We start from the raw sequence: 20,044 nt of genomic DNA, 5'->3' as shown, positions 1-20,044 counted from the left end.
CGGCCAACCCTGACGCATACAGGAAATTGACGAAGTTGTTAAAAAACCTGAATGCCAACTTACACACATACGAACTCAAGCAAGAAAGACCATTTCGAGTGGTGCTACGCAATATCCACCACTCAGTCGACCTAGACGAACTAAAGTTCGAACTTCAAACACATGGCCACGAGGTAACCAACATCAGCAACATTAGACATAGAGTCACAAAAAATCCCCTATCGCTATTTTTCGTAGATTTAAAACAAAAAGGAAATAACAAAGAAATCTACAACGTCAACCGGCTGATGAACTCCATAGCTCAATTCGAGCCACCTCATGTAAAGAAAGAAATAGTACAATGCAAAAGGTGCCAAAAGTACGGCCACACGCAGAAATACTGCAATCATAACTTCCGGTGCGTAAAATGTGCAGGTAGTCACCCCACTGACCAATGCACTAAATACCCTGAAACCCCCGCGAAATGCATCCACTGTCAAGGAGAGCATCCTGCGAACTACAAAGGATGCTCAGCCTATAAAACGCTACATAATATTAAGTATCCAAAACAAAGAAGCAAGGAGATTACCATACAGGAACCAAGACCCCAAAAACTCACCTCACCATCAATATCCTATGCGCAGGCAACACAAGGAAACGTAAACAACTCGAAAACCCACAGAGAACACACAGAAAATAGTGCTCCCACCCCACAAAACACAGACAACTTCACTAGACTCGAAAAACTTATCGAGAAGCAATCTGAGCAAATTAACAACTTGTTGTCACTTCTCACACTATTCATGGACAAATTCATACGCACAGAAGCAAAATAAAACCAATGCGAATAGCTCTGTGGAACGCCAACTGTCTAGCTCAGCACAAACTTGAACTAGAACTCTTCCTAAAACACCAGCAAATCGATATAATGCTCATATCTGAAACCCACTTCACCGAAAAAAACTACCTGAACATAAACGGATACAAGTTCTACCATACCCAACACCCCAGCGGAAAGGCCCACGGCGGCACCGGAATCATAATCAAATCAAACATTAAGCACTACGAACTTCCACCATTCCAGAAAGACTACTTCCAAGCAACAAACGTAGCAATAGAAGACTGTCATGGTACAATCACCACTTCAGCTGTATACTGCCCTCCCAGACACTCCATCGCCAAAGAAGACTTTGACAACTTCCTGGACACCCTGGGCAATAGATTCATAGCTGGAGGAAACTGTAGCGGCACTCGACAGCAAACTTCCCAACGGTTTCTGTCCCGTGCCTCGCTACACAAGGACTCTACCCTTCGAACAGATGATTGCCAGATGTCGATACACTCTCACCGAATATTTACAGCGAGCCTAAGGACCCGCTATAAATCTTAGGATTCATGCAGCTAAGATTCTCTAAAGGGACAAATAGTCTTTGTCTCAATAGTCCCTACACATACCACCCACTACGGGAAATTTGCTTTTCCTCACGTACGACGCTCCTCGCTAGCAACTTTCTCTCAAGGGCAGTTGTCATCCCTTTCCAACCACCAACTCACGATTTAGCCAATTAACAGCGACGTCCATTTCCCTCACTCTCTGAACTAACACTTTGCTTAACGAATCCGATGATCCCGCATCCTTAGACACACCCAAACACAGTTTTCCTAAGGAGCATCATCGCGACACAAATTCAATCTATTCTGTCCTATCGCGTGCCGGAGGCAAGTTGGAAGACGCCTATCTAAATTGTTCGTCCGCAGTCGTACGTAATAGCGAATCTGAATTCCTCGACATCTGTGCAATCGTCTCGACTCGAACCACCGCGTAAAGTATCGCGCCGAGCTTGAACTTGTAATCTCGAACCAATAATTGTACCGTGCTTTCGGCGCGCTTGTGTATACCACGAACCCAGCAAATAAACAGTTATTGTTAGACAATACCGAGTGAATCTTCTGTACCTATCACGCACATCACCTCAAGACTATAACGTCAAACATACCCAATGGGGCAGCAGACTTGTCACAGCAAGAAGCAAAAACCTCCTGAAAGGCATAACCACCAACAATCTCAACTACCTCACCACATATGAACCCATATACTGGCCTACTGACACTAACAAAATCCCCGATTTACTCGATTTCTTCATAACCAAAAATATCTCGCCCAAATACGTCCAAATCAACTCCTCGACTGAACTCTCTTCCGACCACTCCCCCGTAATAGCAACAGTCGGTTCAGCAATAATCGAGAACCCACCTAATGGCCTTAATCACAACCAACTCACCAACTGGCAGCTCTTTAGAGAAATCTTTAACCGCTCAACCTCTGCCTCAATCTCACTAAAAACAAAGACAGATATAGAAACTGCCACAAAATAATTAAGCACGAGCATAATAAACGCCATCCACTCCTCAACACTTACTAAGACTTCTATCAGTAAACAAGAATATCCCCATTACATATTAAACAAAATTACAGAAAAACGAAGATTAAGAAGAGTATGGCAAACCCATAGAACACCGGACGACAAACGCAAGCTAAACAAAGCAACGAGGAAGTTAACCAAAATCATTAAAAAATATAAAAATGACTATTTTCAAAAGTATCTCGTCAATTTGTCTCTCTCTACCTACTCCAACTACTCACTATGGAAGGCTTCCAGGAAACTCACGCGTCCCCCGCAAATAATCCCTCGAATTCGCTGTCCGCAAGGCGGATGGGCACGAAGCCCTATAGAAAAAGCCAACCTCTTCGCCAGCTACCTATCCAAAGTTTTCAAACCACATTCCTCCAATAGCGCTCCGGAAATAACAGAATACCTGTATTCTCCCTTCCAAATGTCTCCCCCCATTAAACCTTTCACTTCTCTAGAGGTCACTGAATTAATCCATCGACTGAACTCCAGGAAAGCACCGGCACATGATCAAATAAGTAATAAAGCAATTAAGGAACTACCCGTAAAAGGGACTGCACTCATTTCTTCAATTTTCAACGCAATTCTTCGCCTTGAACACTATCCCAAAACCTGGAAAACGTCACTAATTACGCTCATCCGAAAACCCGGAAAACCAATACACGAAACTAGCTCCTATCGCCCAATTAGTCTTCTACCTACATTGTCAAAACTATTCGAAAAGTTGCTAACGAATCGACTCCTTCCACTCCTAGAGGATCTGAAACCTCTGCCAGATCATCAATTCGGCTTTCGGAAGCAGCATTCCACAATAAAGCAAATCCACCGAATAACACACAATATCAGCCAAACCCTCGAAAAGAAAAAATACTGCTCAGCGGTATTTCTTGATATCCAACAGGCATTCGATAAAGTATGGCACGAAGGGCTTCTTTACAAACTTAAAAAAGTCCTACCGCACACTTACTACTCCATCCTAAAGTCCTACCTAACCAGTAGGCAATTCATGATTAAATACGCAGACACCATTACCACAACTTTCCCAATAGAAGCGGGCATACCCCATGGCAGTGTCCTCGGACCCCTCCTATTCTCCATCTACACTGCCGATTTACCAATATCAACAGAAATAACCACAGCAACATTTGCCGATGACACAGCGCTATTAGCGTCTCACACCAACCCGATAATAGCCTCTTCCACTCTCCAGCGAGGTCTCGACTCAATGAAAAGTGGTTCCATAAATGGGGCTACAAAATTAATGAAAAAAAATCCACACATGTAACCTTCACGCTGCGAAAACAAACCTGCCCACAGGTCTCCATTAATAATATAACAGTTCCCAACAAGGACACAGTCAGATACCTGGGCATGACTCTGGACAGGAGATTAACCTGGAAACAACATATCCTAATCTAAATCTAAACAACTCAGGGACAAACTCAAAAAATTTTATTGGCTCATTGGCCGTCGCTCCAACCTAAGCACGCAGAACAAAATTACGCTCTATAAGGCCGTAATAAAACCAGTCTGGACCTACGGAATCCAACTATGGGAACAGCTAGTAATTCCAACATTGAAATACTCCAACGCTTCCAATCGAAAACGCTAAGATCCCTAATAAATGCACCCTGGTATGTTACCAACGAAACAATCCACCGCGACCTCAAGATACCTACAGTCAAAGATGAAATACACAAGTCCAGAAGCAGATATAACACAAGAGTCAACAACCACCACAACCCACTAGTCACCCAACCACTAGACACGACGGACCAGGCGTGCAGACTAAAAAGAAAATACCCTCTAGATTAAATCCTTAGATTCTACTAGAACCAACAAAATAAAACTATTATAATCCATGTCATTGTATCACGTCAAATTAAGTTACTGAAAATTCTCAACGAAAATTGTTTGTAAATATTCCAAAAAATAAAAAAAAAAAATTTTGTGTTGCGGAGGCACATATACTGCTGACAACTGGAAGTAGTTGCTGCTAGTTTGAACTGTAACGGTGGTTGCTTGTATACATTCTTTATTAACTTGGATGTTTAAATAATGTTTGATGTCGTTTCTTAATATCACTGCGGTGTTAACGTGCGCATTTCCTGAGGGGTGTTTGGTATCATATACGGTGTAGTATGGTATTTTCAAGTAGCTTTTTGTAGTGAAGTGTGTTTCTGAGACAAGTAGTATGTGTATATTGTTATTGTATATGAATGTTTTAATTTCGAGGGCCCGTTGTTGTAGGCCGTTTGAGTTCCAGGCTGCTATTTTTAGAGTGTCCGTTTTTTTTTTTTTTTTTTTTTTTTTGCTTAGTACGTTTGTAATTAGTTGTAGCATGACTGTGATTTGTTGGGTTTGCTGTCTGAGTACTGCGTTTTGTTCGCTTATCATTCTGGTTAGCATTTCGGTGTTCTTTATGGATTGTTTGAGCAGTTCTTTGATTTCTGCAGTGTCATTGTTACTATTGCTGTGGTATTGGTTGTCTGTATGTGTCGATTGGCTGGTTACTTGAGCATAGCTTAGACCACCAATGGTGTTGGTGCTGATAGGTTTGGTGTTTGGTGTTTGTTGCTTGCTCTGTACTTGGAATTATTTCAGGATTTGTGCTGTCCTGTTGGGCTTTTGTGTTAGTGATTGTCCTGCTTCGTAGGGGCGGGAACAGTTTGCGTTGTAATTGTTTACTAGCTTCGCAACCTTTATAACTGGCTGGGTGTTTTCCGTTGCAGTTGTAGCATTTAACCTCCTCTATTATTCCCGTGGATGGGCAGTGTATCGTAAGATGATTTTTTGCGCATTTAACGCATGCCGGGATTCTATTGCAATAGTTTTTAGTGTGTCCGTATTGTTGGCACCTTATGCATTGTGGGATTTCTTTTTTATGTCTAGGTGGCTCCACTTTTACTATTGTGTTTAGTAATTTTTCTATATCGTATATTTCTTTGTTGTTGTTTCTAGGTTCTAGTTCAACTAGGAATAGCGGTAATGGTTGTTTGGTATCGTATTTGTTAATGTTATTAATTGTCCTTACCTGGTGTCCGATTTTTGCCAGTTCTTCACTTATTTTTCCGGTATTTGTTTTTGGGTGTAGTCCCCTGATTACTGCTTTGTAGCTTTTGTCGGTTTTGAGCTGAAAAGTGTGATATGCTGCATTTTTTTCCTTTAGTGATCTTGTAATTTTTCTAAATATTTCTGGGGTGTTGGTTTGCACTTTCACCTGGTCTATTTTTATCTGTTTGATGATATAGTTGTCTTTCCCTGCGATGTTGTTTAGTAGTTCGATGAGGGGGTCAATTATTTTTGCGTCAACGTATATCGGTGGTGGTTTGGGAATGCGGTTTGTCGGACTTTCCGTTGGGCCCGTTGCTGCCTCTTCTGGCAGTGCGCTGAATGGATTATGCAGTTTGATATCTTGTAGCCATTGTTTTTTTTCAAATGTATCAATTTTCCTCGCGCTTGTGAGCGGGGTTACCTTCCGTTTTTTGCTGGAGTTTGCCACCGTCCAGCTTTCTTCCTGGTGTATTGGTATGTTTTCCTCCCCGTCGGATTGTGTTGTTTTCATAATATCGTCTTTTTTCTCTACATATGTAGAGTCTGTAGCTTTATTTATGAAATATGTTTCTCCTGAATTAACTATTTTTATTGGTGGAATCTGCATGATTCCACGTTTTGTCGATGGGCGTTTACTTTGTCCCTTTCTCTTCCCTCTTGCCGCACTTTCACAGGAGCACTGTTTTGCACGTCCGTTTAGGTCGCCTGCCCAGGCGGAACTGATGTCGTGGTAATGGCGTCTAAGTATTTAACCATGAATTGTCTTTTGGTTAGGTAGGACTTTAGGATGGAGTAGTAAGTGTGTGGTAGGACTTTTTTAAGTTTGTAAAGATGCCCTTCGTGCCATACTTTATCGAATGCCTGTTGGATATCAAGGAATACCGCTGAGCAGTATTTTTTCTTTTCGAGGGTTTGGTTGATATTGTGTGTTATTCGGTGGATTTGCTCTATTGTGGAATGCTGCTTCCGAAAACCAAATTGATGATTTGGCAGGGTTTTCAGATCCTCTAGGAGTGAAAGGAGTCGATTCGTTAGCTACTTTTCGAATAGTTTTGACAAAGTGTGTAGAAGACTAATTGGGGGATAGGAGCTAGTTTCGTGTATTGGTTTTCCGGGTTTAGGGATGAGCGTAATTTGTGACGTTTTCCAGGTTTTGGGATAGTATTCAAGGCGTAGAATTGCGTTGAAGATTGAAGAAATGAGTGCAATCAATTTTACGGGTAGTTCCTTAATTGCTTTATTACTTATTTGATCATGTCCCGGTGCTTTCCTGGGGTTCAGACGATGAATTAATTCAGTGAATTAATTAATTAATTCACCTCTAGAGAAGTGAAAGGTTTAATGGAGGGAGACATTTGGAAGGGAAAACCATAAACATGGACAGGAGGCTAAAAAGGAAACATTCAGCAGACCTCACAATGGATATGACCTAGCAAACACGAAGATGGTACCCCGCTGGGAGTAGCCACCTACATGTTAATATAACTGCTAAAAAATTCTACAAAATGTCCAAATTGGACAAATTGTGAATACAAATAATAAATAAATAAAAAAAACATTTAAACATTTCATTTGTGTTCAGTATTGTATAGCCTTGAGATCTTGAAAGAAATGATGTATATCCTACATGATTAAAATTATATTAATGTATGAAACAATAATGTATAATAAAAAACAATATGTATATTAAAATAATGTAGTATCGTAAACAAATAGCCTAAGAAATAAAATATTATTGTTTAAAATCAATTAATACTGCAATATATATATATATTATTATTACATTATTATTACATATATATACATGTCGGAGATGAAAGAACACCGGAACCTTCCCTTTGGAACTTTGGGAAGACCCCTAGTATTGTAATTTAGATTTCACCATAGCCGTATTAAGAAACTATTGTCATTCGATCCGACTGTACTTATTTGAGATTTATGATAGTGAGCTCGGGCTCGAGGCGACAACCAGTCGCCGAACGTAGTCGCGGTCAAGGGATGAACGTTTTGTCTAACAAAGGCATGAAGTAACTTATAGCTCTCCTTAAAAGAAATACTTGGGACGGGGCACGACGGTAAGCAATTCAACGATTTCTGTCCCGTGGCTCGCCACACGCAGACTCTATTCTTTGAGTAAGATGATTACCAGATGTCGACGCGTCTCCACAGCACATGTTCAGCTAGCCCGAGGACCCGCTATAAATCTTAAGATTTGTTTAACTAAAGTCCTTCAAACCGACAAACAGTCCTCGTTCCGACTACGAGAAAATAGGAGAAATCTATTTTTCTCACGAACGACGCTTCCTCTTCTCGATCTCTCTCTTAAGGGCGGCTAGCACCCTTCCCTAACCACCAACATGGAAATTGACCACTTAACAGTAACGCCAATTTCCCTCACTTTCCGAACGAAGGCTTTTCTCCACGAATCCGATGATTTCGTGCCCTTAGACACACCCATCATAGTTTTCCTCGACAGCGTTACCGTGATGGAGAACCACTCTGCCGTACGATCTCAAAGACGATTCAAGTAACTCTCAGATACGTAGTGATTGCCCCATGCATTAACATTGAGTACAACTTAGAAAAGTAGAGTTCGTCATCCCCTTGACCGCGGATTCGTTAGTGAGCCTAGGATCATTGTCATTAGCTTCTCGAGTATCTAATTATCGCGATTACTTGTCCAATTCCATCATAGTCATATTTGCACTAGTAAATATCTCCTCTATTGCATAATGATCACGTCTAGCACCAATAGGGATTCGTTTCACGCCCTTAACCCTAACTCTAATCTTAACGCCAACCCGACATATATATATTGTAATTTTTATACTATTGCATAAGTATTGTTATAAAAAAATTTTTTCATGTTAAACTATTTCAGTAAATGTTTGAATAATTTAATTTGATCATACTTAAATAATAAATGTTTAATATTTTTAAAATATTTATAATTTTTACAAAAATAATATTCATTTGACATAGAATATACATTTATTATAAGAATTTAGAATTTAACAAATACATTTTTATACCTTACAATGAATACTTATGTATGAAGACAATTTTAATAAATATTTATATGTATATAATATATATATTTAATATATTTAAATATATATATATTAATATATTTAAATATTTTTAAAATAGCAAAAGAAAAAAAAAGAAAAAATATATATGTAATATATATACATATTCAAGTATCAAGTATTATAGAAAACATGATATTTTGGGTATTTATATATATGTCGGAGATGAAAGGATACCGAAGCCTTCCCTTTGGAATCTTGGAAAAATCCCTTAACATTATAATCTAGATTCTATCATAGCCGTAATTAAACAAATTGTCATCACTCAATTCAATTGTATTTGTTCGAGATTTATGATAGTGAGCTTGGGCTCGAGGCGACAACTAGTCGCCGAACGTAGCCGCGGTCAAGAGATGAACGCTTTGTCTAATAAAGGCATAAAGTAACTCTATAGCTCTCCTTAAAAGAAATAGTTGGGACGGTGCACGACAGTAAACATTTCAACGATTTCTGTCCCGTGGCTCGCCACACGCAGACTTTGTCCTTCGGGTAAGATGATTGCCAGATGTCAACGCATCTTCACAGTATATGTTTAGCTGGCCGAGGACCCGTTACAAATCTTAAGTTTCAGTTATATAAAGTCCTTCAAATAGACAAATAGTCTTTATCCAAACTACGGGAAGATAGGGCAAATCTATTTTTCTCACGAACGACGCTTCCCGCTAGCAACTTTCCCTCAAGGGCTGCTAGCATCCTTCTCTAACCACCAACATGGAAATTGACCAATTAACAGCAACGTCAATTTCCCTCACTTTCCGAACGAAGACTTTTCTCCACGAATTCGATGATCTCGTGCCCATAGACACACCCATTATAGTTTTCCTTAATAGCGTCACCGTGATGGAGAGACACTCTCTTGTACGATCTCATCAACGATTAAACTGTCATTCTTATACGTAGTGATTGCTCCTTGCATTAACATTGAGTATAACTTAGACGCCAAAGAAGGGTAAAGTTCGGCATCCCGTTGACCGCGGATTCGTTATCGAACCTGAGACCACTGTCATTAGTACCGCGAGTATCTAAACACTGTGATTAACTACCGATGCTGTAATACCCCTACTTGTGTTAATAAACTGTACCTTTGTTATACCGCACCGATGGCTAATTTCAATAAAAACTTATCGAACACCTAATCCTAATCATAACGTCAACCCGACATATATATATTTGTTTCATACAGATTTGTTAGAATTATATGGTTCTTTTTAAATAATAATCTTTGGTTTCATTTTTTGTATCATGAAAAAGAATGAAACTAGAACAGAATTTCATTAAAAATAGTAAAAGTACGTTACACTAGAAAAGGCTCACTGTATATATATCAATCATATTTAAATATTAATAAAAGGTCGTAATAGTTCCTAAAATTCTTTGCAAACAAGAAGCACATTGCTACATATTATTAGATTCTGATGTTATTAGTGGAAAGTTTTGTGTATCTATAAGTAAATCTTCATTTATATTTGCTTTTTCTTCAGGTTCAAATTCATCTACATCCTCTCCATCAGTTATTACTTGAGGACCAGTAGATTTATATTGGAATGCAGAATGTGATAAATCAACTTCAACAGGAAATAACATTGCAGAGGATAATAAGTCCCGTGTATTAGCATAATATTTTGCTAAACCAGCTGCAAATTTTTGCAATTGCCATACGACATCTTGAACATGTTTATTGTCTAACAATTCGAGTTTTACAAGTACATCTGATCTAAGTTTACCAAACTTTACACGAGCTTCTTGTCGACATCTTAAGATTAGACGATATTCATAATTGCCTGTTTCCACTCGATAAAAAGGTTCTTGTATTGATGCATAACTTTGTTCCTCATCATCCATTTCTTTTATTTTCAAGCAATAAGAAAGATATTCAAATTTTGCATCAGCATATTTGCTTATGGTTAATCGAGTATCTGGAATAGCTTTGTGAAGATATGTGCCTAAATCATTTAATATAGGTTTCAAATTTTTTAAAATTGTTATTCCATATTTTTCCATTTGTCTATGTTGTTCACCAAATTGTCTGAAAGCTTCACTAGCTCGTGGTTGTGGTTCTCTTACTCCTATTGCAGCAAAGGCATCACCAAATACTAAAATATGCAATGTAATGATACTTAAAAAATATATATATATATAAAATTATAAATATATATATATAATTATAAATATATATATATAATCTCAAAATTGAATAATTTTTGACACAGTTAAATTTAAAAGTGATTTTTGGAATTTGATAATTTATTTAAAAATGTATAACAATACCTTTGTATATTTGTATTAAATCAAAAAAGCTATGTAAAGTAGCATTAGCATGGGAAACTAAACCTCTATACAAATTTTCTGTGCGCTGCAATGCCATTAATCGTTGTACAAGCGCGTCGTTACAAAGAATGGCACGTGATAATCCAAGTGCATCTGCTGTTGCACTTCCCATTCCTTCAATTAATCTATGTTTTACCTAAAATTAATTTAAGGTTTAAAATAATGTAATTATTTATAATAAATATATAAGTTTAGACAATAAATACCTTTTTCAAAGCTATATCAAGAGTACGACCTTGTTTAGGATCAGCATGTAATTTATTATAATTAATACTGACTTCAGAATCACAAGATTGTATCATTTTTGCAACTTCTACTTTTGTCTTTCCTTTAACTGATACTCCATTTACTGCTACAAGTTCATCTCCTGATTGTAAAGTACCATCTATAGCTGCAGGTGAATAGTCAAAAATTTGTACAATATACAAGCAGGGGCATAATGGTGCTCCACCTCCAATACTTATGCCAATAAGATTACTGCTATCTTTTTGTATTACAATATTGCCAGAAGTTATGGTCATACCCCTGTATAAATTAATAAAACAAAAGAATACATTAATATATTGTTTCACATAAATTAATGGTATAATACTTATTTGATACAATTTGCTTCCATACTCATATTCTTAGCATGAAATAAGTTATAAACATATTTATTATAATAACAACAATAATAATAAATTAATAATACTTCTAATATAAATGCATATAAATATAAAGTATGCTGTACATTAACATAAAACTATCTATTATATTATTGTTTATAATATTTTTTAACAGCTAATAATGTGCATAAATAGATACAAAATAATTTTAAAAGCTTAGAGGTATGACATTTCATAAAATAAAGCTTAATATATAAATAAAGAAGAATAAAACAATTTAAATACAAATCTGTATCGAATAACTGGTAAAAAAAAATCCTTACCTGAATGTTCTGATAATAATTAAATGTTTAGAAATATTAAACTAAAAAATACTGAATTATGTTATTAATTTTTATGAAACACTATAAACAAATTAAGTACCAATTAATATATTAAAATATAACTTTAGCATTAAACACATTATTATCAAAACTTACGTATTATTGGGTAGATGATGAAGAGACTGATCTTGATTGACCAGTTCTACATCTGGTCTACGTTCCATAATGATTAAAAGAAACAGAAAACGTACAGTTTGTGATATCTCTTAAATGTATTATAGAAAATGTTAGTAAAAGAAATTTGAATGAAAGACAAAATAGTGGAACATAAAAATGCATACATGCGATTTTCCATTGTAGTAAATTGATGCAATTGTGCATTAGCTGATGGCACGGTGGTTAATGGAACAAAACTTTCTTTAGATTCATCGACAATATTTGTTAAAGTTACATTATTTGTAGATAGTACTGTTTGATCCACTAGACTATCCCACCGTACCGTGGCATACAAACATGCATTTTACAAGAAAAAGAAAGCATATTTAAATTGAAATGTAACACATATCAATAAGTAAATAATCAATTGTATGAAACCAACATCTTATCTTCTTCGAAGAAGAAATCATCATAATCCATACTTGCAATCTGCAATGTTAATAAAGATTAAGTTAGTGTTCAACGCTTTAATTTTTTAGATGTAATGTTAGTTATAATTAAATAAAATATTTTAGTAATATACATTAAAATCCATGTATTTTTAATGTAATTTGTGATAAACTGTAACAGAATAAACGCGTAACATTAAAGACAAATACTAATCCTAATACCTTTATGAACTGCTTATATTAAAGAAACAAGTCAATATGACACATATAAACTTTACTTCTCAGTTCCAAGGAATAAATATAATCGATTCTTTGTTACTGTGTGTTGCATCGTTATCATGTATATATATGTAGAGATGTGCATACAGATTCAAATAATTGAAAACAAATTAAATTAATTTTCATAACTGGTACTTTTTTATAGATATATAACCCTTTACGAAATCTTTCTTTTGTAAATAATTACTTTAGTAACATTTATTGAAAACATAAACATAAAAGTAAGTACATTTTACTGCTGGTTACTTTACGCGTGATTTTATTGGTACTGATAAATTTTCTAGTAATTATAAGCAAGATCATATAAACAGATCTCGACACTTGCTAGAGAAAACTGTCCGAAAATTGAGTCGTGAGAAATCAACATGGAAGACAATGAAGTTCTAGTTCTTTAGAGATAGAAATGAACAGAGTGTCTCTGCTCGGTGTTTCAGTATGTGAATCACGAGACCCGATTATATGATCTTGATCCCAATTACAAGGTTCCCCTTTTGGGAATGACCATTTACGATCACGTAAATAGATCTCAACACTCATATACAAAAAGAAGCACCGAAGCGACTCAATTTTCAGATGGTTTTCCCTAGCAAGCGTCGAGAATCGAGCATGTTATGTGAGGTACAGGTGATACAATACATAATACTACCCTCGATCGACGTAACAATAAATTCCACTTTCAAAAATGTTTGCACTGATAAATAAATGTATGTGTTTTCCTTACTATATTTTGCATGAAAATTTTATTAATTCTCTAAAAATCTATGTATTTCAATAAGTAGTTAGGAAAATATAATTTTTAGTACAAAACTTCCAGCCTACATGCGTCACTTTTAACATTTTAACATTTTAACAAGTATGTACGTCGTTTCGCATATATTATTGAGGGTTATTTTAATGAATTCTTGATATCACATGACGCCACGTCCCTTATGTTACTTCTTTTGTTCGTCTGTTCCATGAGTTGTAAATGACGCGACGCGAATAAGTATTCAGATAGCCAAATCTGTTTTAGCAGATTCTGTTGAAAACCTGTTACCAGCTTTTATGTACGAGAAGTCTGCAGACTTGATACAGGATCTATTATATTCGATTATGTTAGTAGATTGTCAGCAGAAATATAACAGAACCTGTTGTAGCAGATTAGTGGTAGAAATCGAGCAGTTCCTCAAATTCAACCATTTATACATTTTTAATACAAGCGCATGTTTTTTCTTCTTCCTTTTATTATTATTTAATTTGTACTTTACAATTTGTCCAGCTGGAAATTCGGTAAATTTTTCTAGCTTAATTGCTAAATAACATGTAGATACCATCTTCGAGTTCGACTATTTTATTTCTTTAGTGAGATCAGTGGGGTGTTTTCTTTTTAGTCTTCTTTCTATGAGAGTTTTGCTCGCTTCAGCAGCCAGTTGGTTTGGATGTGTTGCCATTCTTTCCTTGTATTTTTTTTGCGTACCTGCCAATTTCTTCTTTGACCGTTTGTATTTTTAAGTCTTTGCGTATATCCTCGTTTCTGACACACCATGGGGTGTTGACTATTGTTCTCAGTACCTTCGTGGATGCTATTAAGACTGGTAATAAAATTTGAACGGAAAAATACATACATGCTAAACTAATGAAAGCCACGGATAGAAAATAGCTTTTTAAAAAATCGCTTCGCTTGTCCGGTATGGCATAAATCGTGTACCCACCGTTAACACACAAAAAGTTCTTTACTTGTGTATGCCCTCGAATATTTCAACAGTATTTTTTACTATACAGTTCGCTGTTGAGTGCCGAAGCGTACAGACGTGTCTCTAGTGCCCAGTGAAGTTCGAAAGCAACACGTGTCACCCAACCGTCGAAAGTGAACACAACGTGCTCCTATCCTTCCAAGTGTTTCCTATCCGCCAGAGAGAAGAAAAACCTACGCAGCTAACCCCTACCCAAACCTTGCCTCATAGCCTCACGACTAGTTATTTATATTGAAATAGCTAGCTCGATGATGGCCCAGCATTCACCACCAGGCTCGCCCACGCAAACTTACAACTACCCCGTACTACTCCCCCCGTGGCAGAAGTGCAGCAGATCTCCACGCGCCAACGATGCCAATAAGGCGAAAAAACGTAAAATTGAATCACCAAATACAAACTCAAACCAACAGCAAACAACACAATTCAACACCCACAATAGGTTCGCAATACTAGAATCCTCAAACGACGCCATGGAAATCGCAGGCCCGCCACCAAACCAACAAGCACAGAGAAGCCCCCCTCCCCCACCAATATTTGTTAATGATATCATCGACATCCAGACAATGACCAAGTCCCTAGAGAGAGATATCTCCAAGAAGGACTATAACCTGAAGATAACCAACAATCAAGTAAAAATCCTGCCGACGAATCCAGAAGCTTACAGGGAGCTCACCAAGACACTCAGGGCCCTGAACGCCAACTTCCACACCTACCAACTCAAAGAAGAAAGACCTTTTCGGGTGGTGCTACGAAACATCCACCACTCCGCAGACATCGACGAACTAAAAATAGAACTATCGAAACTCGGCCACGAAGTCACCAATGTCAGCAACATAAGGCATAAAGTCACAAAAGACCCGCTATCCCTATTTTTCATCGATTTAAAACAGAAACCAAACAACAAGGAAATCTACAATATCAGTCGCCTAATGAACGCCATCGTTAAATTCGAACCACCGCAAACCAAAAAGGAGATAGTTCAATGCAAAAGGTGCCAAAGATATGGGCACACACAGAAATACTGCAACCACACCTTCCGCTGCGTCAAATGTGCAGGTACACACCCCACCGACCAGTGCAGGAAATCACCGGAAACCCCAGCGAAGTGCATCCACTGTCAAGGTGATCATCCTGCCAACTACAAAGGCTGCTCAGCCTACAAAACTCTGTACTCAAGCAAATACCCCAAACTTAGAACAAAAGAGGTAACCCACCAAATACCCAGCTCGCCGAAATCCACCGTTATCCCAATCCCCCCAACCAATCAAACACCCAGCCCTATCAAACTCACCACTCCCTCAAACTCCTATGCCCAAGCGGTACAAGGCACCCAAAATACACCAAATAGCCACAGGGATCCTCCCCAAAATAGTGCCCCCACCTCACCTAACACAGACAACGTCTCTAGACTTGAAAAGCTAATAGAGAAACAATCAGAGCAAATAAACAATTTGCTATCGCTATTAACACTCATCATGGATAAATTAATACGCCCAGACACAAAATAAAACCAAGACGCATAGCTCTGTGGAATGCCAATGGTCTAGCGCAACGCAAACTTGAGCTAGAACTCTTCCTAAAACACCAGCTAATCGACATAATGCTCATATCTGAAACCCACTTCACCGACAAAAACTACCTGAACATAAACGGATACAAGTTCTACCATACCCAACACCCCAGCGGAAAGGCCCACGGCGGCACCGGAATCATAATCAAAGCAAACATCAAGCACTACGAACTTCCACCATTCCAGAAGGACTACCTCCAAGCAACAAACGTAGCAATAGAAGACTATCATGGTACAATCACCACCTCAGCTGTATACTGCCCTCCCAGACACTCCATCGCCAAAGAAGACTTCGACCACTTCCTGGACACCCTGGGCAACAGATACATAGCCGGAGGAGACTATAACGCTAAACACACCCAATGGGGTAGCAGACTGGTTACAGTAAGAGGCAAAAACCTCCTCAAAAGCATAATAACCAACAACCTCAACTACCTTACCACATACGAACCCACACACTGGCCCACCGACACAAACAAAATACCCGATCTCCTTGATTTCTTCATAACTAAAAATATCTCGCCAAGACACGTCCAAATCAATTCCTCGGCCGATCTCTCCTCTGATCATTCCCCCGTGATAGTAACAGTCAGTTCAACCATCATCGAGAATACACCTAATGGATCCATTCATAACCAACACACCAACTGGCAGCTCTTTAGAGAAGTCTTTACCCGCACAACTTCAGCCTCAACCTCACTAAAAACCAATGACGAAATCGAAGCAGCCACGGAATATCTAAATGCGAGCATAATAATCGCTATCCGCGTCTCCACACCGGCAAAAACGTCCATCAGCAATCACGAATACCCCCAGTACATATTAAAGAAATAGCAGAAAAACGTAGACTAAGAAGGATATGGCAGACCCATAGAACACCGGAGGACAAACGCAAACTAAACAACGCAACTAGAAAACTATCCAAAACCATAAAGAACTACAATAAAGACCATTTTCACAAATATCTCGCCAGCCTGTCCCCCACAGCCGACTCAAACTACTCACTATGGAAAGCCTCCAGGAAACTCACGCGCCCCCCACAAATAATACCTCCAATCCGCCGCCCGCAGAGTGGATGGGCGCGTAGCCCTATAGAAAAAGCCAACCTATTTGCGAAACACTTGACTGAAGTATTCCAACCCCATTCCTCCATAGCTGCAGCGGACGTCACCGAATACCTGCACACTCCCTTCCAAATGTCCCCTCCTATTCAACCCTTCACTTCTGCAGAGATCATAGAAGCAATCAGTCGCCTAAACCCCAAGAAAGCAGCAGGTCACGACCTAATAGGAAATAAAGCAATCAAGGAACTCCCCATAAAAGGAATCGCACTCATCGCATCAATCTTTAACGCCATCCTCCGCCTTGAACACTTTCCTAAGGCGTGGAAAATCTCACTAATCACCCTCATCCCCAAACCCGGTAAACCAATATATGAAGCCAGCTCCTATCGCCCAATCAGTCTCTTACCTACCCTGTCTAAACTATTCGAGAGGATGCTCACGAATCGTCTCCTTCCACTCCTAGAAGAATTGAAAACTCTCCCAGATCACCAATTCGGCTTCCGAAAACAACACTCAACAGTAGAGCAAATCCACCGCATAACCCACATGATCAGCCAAACCCTTGAAAAGAAAAAATACTGCTCAGCCGTATTCCTAGACATCCAACAGGCATTCGATAAAGTATGGCATGAAGGGCTACTCTACAAGCTTAAAAAATCCTACCCCACCCATACTACTCCATCTTAAAATCCTACCTTACCAACAGACAATTCATAGTTAAATGTCTAGGCGCACTTCCGCAACATTCCCAATAGAATCCGGCATACCGCAAGGTAGTGTCCTCGGACCCCTACTATTCTCCATCTACACTGCCAACTTACCCATATCAAACGAGGTAACAATAGCAACATTTGCCGACGACACAGCACTATTAGCTACCCACGCAGACCCGGCAATTGCCTCATCCACTCTCCAGCGAAGTCTCGACTCCATGGAAAAGTGGTTCCAAAAATGGGGTTTTAAAATAAACGAAAAAAAATCCTCCCATGTAACCTTCACGCTCCGAAAACAAACCTGCCCCCAGGTCACCATTAACAACACAATAATCCCAAGCAAGGACTCCGTAAGATACCTGGGCATGACTCTGGACAGGAGGCTAACTTGGAAAAAACATATCTCGGAAAAAACAAAGCAACTAAAGGAAAAACTAAGAAAGTTCTATTGGCTCACGGGCCGACGCTCCAAACTAAACATACAGAACAAAATAACCCTCTACAAGGCCGTAATAAAACCTGTCTGGACCTACGGAATCCAACTATGGGGAACAGCAAGTAACTCCAACATTGAAATACTCCAACGCTTCCAATCGAAAACGCTAAGATCTCTATTAAATGCACCCTGGTATGTTACCAACGAAACAATCCACCGAGACGTCAAGATACCTACAGTCAAAGATGAAATAAACAAGTCCAGAAGCAGATATAACACAAGAGTCAACAACTACCACAACCCACTAGTCACCCAACTGCTGGACACGACGGACCAGATCCGCAGACTAAAAAGAAAATACCCACTAGATTATATCCTTAGTTTCTACTAAAACCAACAATATGAAACTATTATAATCCATGTCATTGTATCTCGCCAAATTAAGTTACTGAAAATTCTCAACGAGAATTTATTGTATATATTCTAATAAAAAAAAAAAAAAAAAAAAAAAAAATTGCACACAAATTTTGTTATTTCCTTAAACAAAAAAAATAAAAACGTCAATTATGTCAATTTCTTGTTGTTTTAAGAAGAGTTCTAGTTCGTATTTATGCTGAGCTAGACTGTTAGCATTCCAAAGAGCTATGCGTATTGGTTTTATTTTACGTTGGAGGGTGTTAATTTGTCCATAATGATTGTAAGCAATGATAGCAAGTTATTAATTTGCTCTATTTGTTTTGCGATTAATTTGTCAAGCCTATTGAAATTATCCGTGTTTTGTGAACTGGGACACTATTCTGTGTGTAACGTCAATTTACATCAGAGACCAGACTACATATCGCGGGCAAGATGGCACCCGGATGTCTGCAATAATCTTAAGTACCCACCATGGGTCTTGGAATTTTTATGGTTAAAGTCTTTCAGACCAAGCGAGGATCTTCTAAATTACTTTTCCGATTATTATGTTTACTACGGATTAACACGGAAAGTTGGCCTTCCTCACATCTGGTATATTCCGTTAGCAACTATCTCCCGAGGGCAGCTAAAAACCCTTCCTGGTCCACCAACTGTCTTATTATCCAATCGGAGACGGTGTCTACTGCCCTCACTTCCTTAACCAAAATTATCATCAACAAAACCGATAGTTCCGTGTCCTTAGATACACCCACTCCTAGCTTTCCTCAGACACAGTATCGTCAGTAAGAGGCACTTATTCTATGCTCTTGGAATAGTCAACTTATCCTTACCAGTCTCTACTCTTATAACAGTCGCGTACTTAACATTGTAACTTAGTGTATATTCCGTTGTGACCGTTAAATTCGCAATAAAGTTCAACTAAAAGTAATAGTTGTGTTACGACTCAGCTACCTTATTTTATCCAACCCTCAAGTTACGTGACATGTGAATGGTCACTATGGATTTTCGGATTGTTTTGATTTCCTTGAACTGCCTGGGCATAGGAGATTGAAGGAGTAGAGAATTTTTTAGGACTGAGTACTTGGTTGGTTATCTCTTTGACTCTGGGTTTAGGATACTTATTTTTGTACAAGGTTTTGTAGGCTGAGCAACCTTTATAGTTCGCAGGATGCTCTCCTTGACAGAGGATGCACTTCACAGGAGTTTCTGAAGATTTAGTACACTGATCTGTAAAGTGAAGACCTGCACATTTAACGCAGCGGTAATTAATTCGAGCTAGTTAATTCAAATTGAAATAACTAGTCGAGAGGCCATGATTTGGATTAAAGATTAGAAGTGTCGGATTTTCCACAAGTTTAGAAAACATTTGGTTTATTTCTGTTTTAATTCACTTTCGACGGAGGGTCGTCACTGATTGTATTGTAAACTTCACTAAGCA

The 20,044-nt window shown here is 38.3% G+C and overlaps 1 protein-coding gene across 4 annotated transcripts; it reads right to left on the bottom strand.

Moving 5' to 3' along the window:
• Positions 1-8,412: 8,412 nt before the first annotated feature.
• On the bottom strand, positions 8,413-12,888 carry LOC126924245 (PRKCA-binding protein-like). Of its 4 annotated transcripts, XM_050738522.1 has the most exons (7): positions 12,617-12,888; positions 12,388-12,434; positions 12,131-12,274; positions 11,946-12,002; positions 11,068-11,386; positions 10,802-10,997; positions 8,413-10,626 (listed from the first exon to the last, which is right to left on the bottom strand). In XM_050738522.1, the coding sequence occupies exons 2-7, from the start codon at positions 12,423-12,425 to the stop codon at positions 9,929-9,931; spliced, it is 1,452 nt and encodes a 483-aa protein (XP_050594479.1). In that variant the 5' UTR covers positions 12,426-12,434; positions 12,617-12,888; the 3' UTR covers positions 8,413-9,928. The 4 variants fall into 4 exon arrangements, with proteins under 4 accessions (XP_050594479.1, XP_050594500.1, XP_050594496.1 ...); XM_050738543.1 differs by lacking the exons at positions 11,946-12,002; positions 12,131-12,274 and having other exon boundaries at positions 12,617-12,887; XM_050738539.1 differs by lacking the exons at positions 12,388-12,434; positions 12,617-12,888 and having other exon boundaries at positions 11,946-12,054; positions 12,131-12,381.
• Positions 12,889-20,044: the final 7,156 nt, after the last annotated feature.

This window comes from Bombus affinis, chromosome 2 (assembly GCF_024516045.1).
Source record: "Bombus affinis isolate iyBomAffi1 chromosome 2, iyBomAffi1.2, whole genome shotgun sequence".
Classification (NCBI taxonomy): Eukaryota; Metazoa; Arthropoda; class Insecta; order Hymenoptera; family Apidae; genus Bombus; species Bombus affinis.
The sequence above is the reverse complement of the archived record's forward strand: the minus strand, read 5'-3'. Positions and strand labels throughout refer to the sequence as shown.